Raw genomic sequence first — 7,565 nt, forward strand, 5'->3', positions numbered from 1 at the left:
ATCAACTAGAACATTTGAACATAGAGGAAAAACAACCATATTAATACAAGACATTATCACTTATTTGCTTTATTTCACACGCATTAATATTAACAATGTATAAAGAGTCCTATGGCAGACCCTCAGCTGTACAACAGCACCTCCCAACGGCGCCATCTTAGTGGGAGTATCTCAATGCATTTATTACGTCAATCAATAACTCAACTGGATCAAAGCAATCATATAAGCATAGGTATGTAAATCATGTGTCAAATGACGCTTTATATTCAGAGTTAATTCTTCATGAAACGTCACACAAAAGGTCTGATAAAAATCTTTATTGACTTTTAAATTCTGAGTAATTGTTTTCAAATTGTAATTAGTAGGTTATTATTTATTTTTTTAATCAGGGTATGTTATTAACATTTTCTTTAAACCACGTTCCGTTATTTATATGTAGGCTTAGCAGTCATCTTATTACTGGGAATTGACGACCAACAGTTTCTGCATGTAGGAGTTAAGCCACTTCTGTCTCTCCATAGCTGTGAGCAGCTTACTCTTCTCTCTGAACGCTGCATCATCCGCCACCACGATGTTCCTCTTCTCCTCATTGTTGGAGCCCTGCGGAGCCCAGTCGCCCAGCCAGCCCTTGGCCATATCCTCGTCCATCTGCCACTGGCCCACCACTGGGAGCCACTGCTCCCCCAGGAGCTCTGCTTTGCTCTTGGCCTCACCAAAGTATGGGGCTGACATCATCTGCATGCTCCAATCACGGAGCGAGATGGAAGGGTAGAGCACCTCCCACTCCTCCCTCTTGTTGGAGTCTCCTGGATCACTTGGAGAGGAGCCTCTGGAAGCAAAGAGTAGAACAGGATGATAGAACAATAGATCTCATTAGGAACAATAAAAACATTTCTATGGATAGAACTACCATATAAGAATAATAGTGCTCACTACCATAGAAAGATTGATCTCCGTAACATTGTGTCTCAGTCTCAAAATACATCAGCAAAACGGTAGATTCGGATGAAGGAGTGCACACTTTTGGGGAGAAGGGGGAGAAAGCTGCCCAGGCGAATGTCAAAATTGGTCCTGTTTCCACGGTCCTCACCTCGCCTCCTTTTCAAAATGTCAGAACGAAACGAGTTCTGTCCTCAAATCCTCTCCACGCTTCCCTCTGACATTTGGGAAAGGAGACATGGAGAGGACAGAGGATAGGGGACACAAGCGTTTCGTCATTATATCCAGTATATCAGGTCATACCTCTGTATGGGTCGGAGGCGTGGCTGAGGGTAGCTGGAGGTCACCAGGGTCATGGCCATAAGGGTGAACAGCAGGAGGGCGGAGCGTGAGGCAGGGGGAGGAGCCAAACCAACCATCCTTAAACCCACACGACTGGCCTGACCGGCAACACAACCCACCAATCAGAATAGCACATATTAGTTTTTTCTAATTTTACCAAACAGTACATTCATAGTCACTCACTCTTTGAAATAACTTTCACATTTATATTCAGTGGAAAAAATAAGAAGCTCACACACTTTAAGCTCCTACTTTACTAGCTATATACTCAGTACCTTCTCAAATCTCAACTGTCTAGCAATCAAGGAAAAAATATATAATGCAGATACACTATCAGTACACTACATATTCTCACTGAATTATAAAACAATGGAATTCTCACAGAATTCTAGAGAACCCTCATTAACGTACTGGTGCCGCATAATGAGTCAACACTCACGTCACACAATTCAGAAATCCACATGAACTGTGAATAAATACACGTGTTACCTACTCATCCCAGATGTACTGTGTTTTATACCATCTATTGCATCTCGTCTATGCCGGTCGGTCATTGCCCATCCATATATTTATATGTACAAATTCTTATTCCATCCCTTTACTTAGATTTGTGGGTAGTTGTTGTGGAATTGTTACATTACTTGTTAGATATTGCTACATTGTCGGAACTAGAAGCACAAGCATCTCGCTACACTCGCATTAACATCTGCTAAGCATGTGTACGTGACCAATACAATTGGATTTTATTTGATTTGCTATGCTAAGAAATAAGTGCTAAATTGCTGCCAATAGTATTTCTACTAGGCCTTCTCTATTTCTTCTGCTGTTGTTTTTGTGTGACTTTTCTTTGTTGCTTTTCTTCCGTCTTAAAACATAAGCAATCCCAAAGACACCAGGGAGCAGATTAAATTCATCATATTAACTAGAATACAATAAATATACATAGATTTTTTTAATAAAAGCAAAAAAAATAACATTAACTTGAATGACAGGGCAAAATGTAGATTTCCGCCTAAATTGACATACCCGAACGTAATAATTTTTCATTAGATGGCCATAAACAATAACTGGTCATGTTGCATAGTTTCAGAAAGGTCTAGAACTCACCTTATTGTAAAAAACATATTATACATTTCTGAGCTTTACAAATTCTGAAATTAACATATTTCATAAATGAATTCAATTAAAGGATGTCCCAAGAATGTCATAAATGTTTCACTTACTTTTGTTGATGAGCAGCGCCTTGTCTCCAGTACGTTGTGGTCAGGAACCTAAGTCTTCAGCTTTTTTCTGACTTCAGGCTGGTTAGCTCTTCTGTCATACAGTGTGTTGAGGAATGTTTGGAAGTTCCTCCAGTGGTGACCTGAGTCTCCTGCCCCTGGGCTCCAGCTCAGACTCAGGTAATGTACCACAGGTGAACCGCTCTTACTGTGTGTGTGTGTGTGTGTGTGTGTGTATGGTGGAGAGATTAAGTACTCTCAAGTGTGAGTGTGTGTGCCCAGGGGTATGCTTATATACTCCTGCTTCTGACAGGGGGTAGGGATGATGTAGGGAGGGTAGGGATGGTAGATGGTATGAGATGAAAGGCCACATCTCATTGTCTCCTTTAAAACAGACCTGAAACATCATAAACAACACCGCTGGATGGATGGCCTGTTTGGTACGATTCTTAATATAGAGACAGGAGGAATCAGAGGAAGAGAGAGAGAGAGAGAGAGAGAGAGAGGAAGCCTAGCTTGTACCCTACAGAACATAATGATGTCTTGGGAAATGTAAAAAGTGTTTTAATCTAATAGCAGCACACATGTTGAGTCCATAACCCCGGAAGTCCTCATTCCCCGTGGTGGAATATCAGGTGGACAACATAGGGGCTAAGGGCTTGACTCAAAGGGAACCCAGAATACAGAATACTTGAGTGGTGTTTGTAGCATTAATTCTGTCTACTGCCTACGCACACCTTGGAATACGGGGAAGCAGGGAGAAGCAATGCATTGGTCTCGTTAAAATTGAAGAGTCCCTTTAGACACATGTCAAATACGACACATCACGCTCAGCAAACAAACACATACACACAACAGAAAACATGCACACAAAAAATGCGGTCTTCTGTATGCGACAACTATGACGTACCATTTACACTTCACTTTGTAAATGGTTTCTTTAGCTATATATTGGCCAATCAAATTAATAAATATGTCCAGAAAAAGCCTCATTCAAAATGTACCGTTTCAACACCTACACTTATACCCATACCTATATTTCAACATCAATTAACACCTTAGTCATAGAAGCACAACCGGTCTGATTGATGGCCAAAGAACTGGACGTGCTCCTCTTTGTGAGACGATCAAAATGCATTTTCATACACCTGGTCTCGTTACCCAGGTGGAACTTCATTAGGTAGTCATTTAAAAATAATGGGCAGCATGGAAGGAGCTGTTTGTCAGAAGTATATATACACCTCCTTACCTGACGCTCATTATGGACAGAGCGGAAGGAAGGAGAGGTGGAAAGAAAGACAAAGAGGGGAAGTAGGCGAGATGGGAAAAGAAAAACACAGAGGGAGAGAGACAGAGATACACAAGCGGGGAACTTTTTTTCATTTGCTTAACTCATACTTAATTAACATATATTAAGTGTATTACAAATTATCTAAATTGGAACAATTTAAATACATTTAATGTCAATTTTATTTGTATTTTATTAGCTTTTAAGTATATTAAATACATTTAAAATGATCTATAGTGGGACACTTTTTGTACCCAAGTATATTCTTATTATATTAGATAAAGAGCAAAACAAATGGACTTTGAATACACCTTAAATACATTTGGTGTATGGTTCTCATAATTAGAAATATACTAAAATGGTATTCGAGTTAGAATTCCTGTATTTTCTTTATAAAAAAGTGTACTTATTTATAAATGTTTTTCAAGTATACTTTTACAAGTATACTTTTACTCATGAACCACATTAGCTATTTTAATTAGCCATGTAAACGTTACCTTGATTGACCAAGACATCTTCTGAGCCAATGTTAACATGTTCTTTACAAAGCAGTTGTGGCTGGAGCAGCAATTTACAAGTAACGCTTTTGAGAACTGTGCACAATTTGCATCTAACACTTTAGTTGTTCACATTACGGTAATGTATAATGTGCAATGTGTCAAGATTTGCTACGACAGAACCCAGAAGCAGACCAGGACAAGGTGAGTAAAATGAAGGTGAGTATTTATTGGTAGTCTTGATGTGTAATTTGAGTGATCCAGGAGACGGAGCGGCAGCGGAGGTGAGTTGAGAGTAAATGGGTTGATCCAATGAAGTCACTGTATCCACCGACGGCCAGGCAAGGGAGTTGAATGTTCCGGGAGAATGACTGTAGACAGAGTAAACGGGAGTGAGTAACCAGTAACAAGCACAAAACAACAAAACTAGCTCAGGAAACATGAGGCTGAGACGCTGGCACAACATACTGTTCGTTGCTAACGATCCAGCAGGGAATGGATGTCAGCTCAGGGTTTAAGAAGAGGTGATGATCAGGACCAGGTGTGCAGAAGGTTGATGAGATGCAGGTGCGGGTAATAAATAGATTTCCCGCCTAACCTCGTTGCCTGGCAACCAGACAGGTGCGTTCAGGAACCTAACGCAACACTCAAACAAAAACAGTCATCTCAGGCAGAAACAGACTCAGGAAGCGGGATTCCTGACACAATGTGTAATTAAAAGTACAACATTATTCAGTTTGAAAATGACCAAAACATTTGAATACTGCAGAAAAGGATGCTGGGAATATGCACATGTTTGTGCACATGCATGAAAGTATACTTTAAATATATTTTGTGGACATTTAAGTTAAATATTATTTTTTGAAAGTATACTTTAGTATTCATACCTCTTGGATTTATTGGGATTGGGATTAAAATGTATTTAATTGTAATTTTTTGTCAACAATCTACACAAAATAATGTCAAAGTGGAAGATTTGTACTTTTTTTTTTTAATTGATAGAAATTAAATAACCAAAATATAAAATATATATAATGTTACTGTCACTCCTCGGTTTTCTCCCATCACAGCCATTGAAGTCTGTTTTACAATCACCAATGGACTCATGGTAACATTCCTATCATGACTCAGGATGAAACCCAGATGCAGACACTTGAGGCAGATGGTTCAAGTCTCAGAGATTTAGTGAATATACAGGGGCAAGAAACAAAAAAAGAGACCATGTTTATATGCGGCTTTATTAACTCAATGATATATCTTTTTTTTTACATTGTTTGCAAACTGATATGTGACACGTATTAATGCCAAAATAACATGCAAAACAGGCAGCAACCCCCCAAAAAAAAAAAAATGTTGTTTGAAATTCTTTGCTAAAAATGTGGGTCTGAAAACAGGTGGGGCTCTGCCCTTTGACATTACAGAGTATTTTGTGTTCAGAGTATGTTGTGTTCATTGTTGACAACAAATGACAATTAAATCAATTTATTCCCACTTTTTAACACAATAAAATTTGAAGAAATACAAGGGGTATGAATACTTTTGCAAGGCACTGTACACTTATAGTTTACATGATCACTGCAAAGCTGAGTTTCATGAAAAAAAACAATGCTTCGTCCAACTCCAAGTGTATTTTGAATGAATACTAAATTACAAATAAAGCGATTGAAATTGAAGAACAGTTTTAATGAGTGTGTTTAAGTTTAATGATAGTGAACATATAGTATTTTAATATTTTATTCTATTTAACTAGACAAGTACATGTTTCTAAAAGACTGAAAAAAACAATTAATATAAAGTACACTTTTAACTTTTAAAAAGTGTGTTGAAGTGTAAAATATTATATACTCGAAAAATACATCTCGTATTTGAAGTATATTATTTAAATGTTTTGTATATTTACAGTTGAAGTCGGAAGTTTACATACACTTAGGTTGGAGTCATTAAAACTCGTTTTTCAACCACAAATTTCAACCACAAAACCAACAAATTTCTTGTTAACAAACTATAGTTTTGGCAAGTCAGTTAGGACATCTACTTTGTGCATGACACAAGTAATTTTCCCAACAATTGTTTACAGACAGATGGTTTCACTTATAATTCACTGTATCACAATTCCTGTGGGTCAGAAGTTTACATACACTATGTTGACTGTGCCTTTAAACAGCTTGGAAAATTCCAGAAAATGATGTCATGGCTTTTGAAGCTTCTGATAGGCTAATTAACATAATTTGAGTCAATTGGAGGTGTACCTGTGGATGTATTTCAAGGCTTTCTTTCAAACCCAGTGCCTCTTTGCTTGACATCATGGGAAAATCAAAAGAAATCAGCCAAGACCTCTGAAAAAAATTGTAGACCTCCACAAGTCTGGTTCATCCTTAGGAGAAATTTCCAAACGCCTGAAGGTACCACGTTCATCTGTACAAACAATAGTACACATGTATAAACACCATGGGACCACACAGCCGTCATACCGCTCTGTCTCTTAGAGATGAACGTATTTTGGTGCCAAAAGTGCAAATCAATCCCAGAACAGGAAAGGACCTTGTGAAGATGCTGGAGGAAACGGGTACAAAAGTATCTATATCCATAGTAAAACTAGTCCTATATCGACATAACCTGAAAGACTGCTGAGCAAGGAAGAAGCCACTGCTCCAAAACCGCCATAAAAAAGCCAGACTACGGTTTGCAACTGCACATGGGGACAAAGATTGTACTTTTTGGAGAAATATCCTCTGGTCTGATGAAAAAAAAAATTGAACTGTTTGGCCATAATGACCATCGTTATGTTTGGAGGAAAAAGGGGGAGGCTTGCAAGCCGAAGAACACCATCCCAACCGTGAAGCATGGGAGTGGCAGCATCATGTTGTGGGGGTGCTTGCTGCAGGAGGGACTGGTGCACGTCACAAAATAGATGGCATCATGAGGTAGGAAATGTATGTGGATATATTGAAGCAACATCTCAAGACATCATTCAGGAAGTTAAAGCTTGGTCGCAAATGGGTCTTCCAAATGGACAATGATCCCAGGCATACTTCCAAAGTTGTGGCAAAATGGCTTAAGGACAACAAAGTCAAGGTATTGGAGTGGCCATCACAAATCCCTGTCCTCAATCTTATAGAAAATGTGTGGGCAGAACTAAAAAAGTGTGGGCGAGCAAGGGGGAGATCTTGACAGAAAGAGATGTGGAATGTGTAAGATTGCGAGATATAGGGAGAGCGAGGGAGGCCAAGAGAAGCAACGTGATGAGGTGTAAGTAGTAAACGAGAGGCCACCTTACAA

General features: G+C 38.8%; 1 protein-coding gene across 1 annotated transcript; it reads right to left on the bottom strand.

The window, feature by feature from the left end:
• Positions 1–53: 53 nt before the first annotated feature.
• On the bottom strand, positions 54–2,938 carry LOC123726744 (tuberoinfundibular peptide of 39 residues-like). The gene is made up of 3 exons (XM_045694627.1): positions 2,505–2,938; positions 1,243–1,379; positions 54–829 (listed from the first exon to the last, which is right to left on the bottom strand). The coding sequence occupies exons 2-3, from the start codon at positions 1,356–1,358 to the stop codon at positions 457–459; spliced, it is 489 nt and encodes a 162-aa protein (XP_045550583.1). The 5' UTR covers positions 1,359–1,379; positions 2,505–2,938; the 3' UTR covers positions 54–456.
• Positions 2,939–7,565: the final 4,627 nt, after the last annotated feature.

The sequence above is a fragment of the Salmo salar genome, chromosome ssa01 (genome assembly GCF_905237065.1).
Source record: "Salmo salar chromosome ssa01, Ssal_v3.1, whole genome shotgun sequence".
Taxonomy (NCBI): Eukaryota; Metazoa; Chordata; class Actinopteri; order Salmoniformes; family Salmonidae; genus Salmo; species Salmo salar.

Bases quoted from the DNA above. Each gene is read 5' to 3' on its own strand.
- LOC123726744 (XM_045694627.1), bottom strand. From the start codon at position 1,358: ATGGTTGGTTTGGCTCCTCCCCCTGCCTCACGCTCCGCCCTCCTGCTG. The intron at 830-1,242 runs GTATGACCTGAT...CTTTGCTTCCAG, and splicing joins CGCCTCCGACCCATACAGAG to AGGCTCCTCTCCAAGTGATC.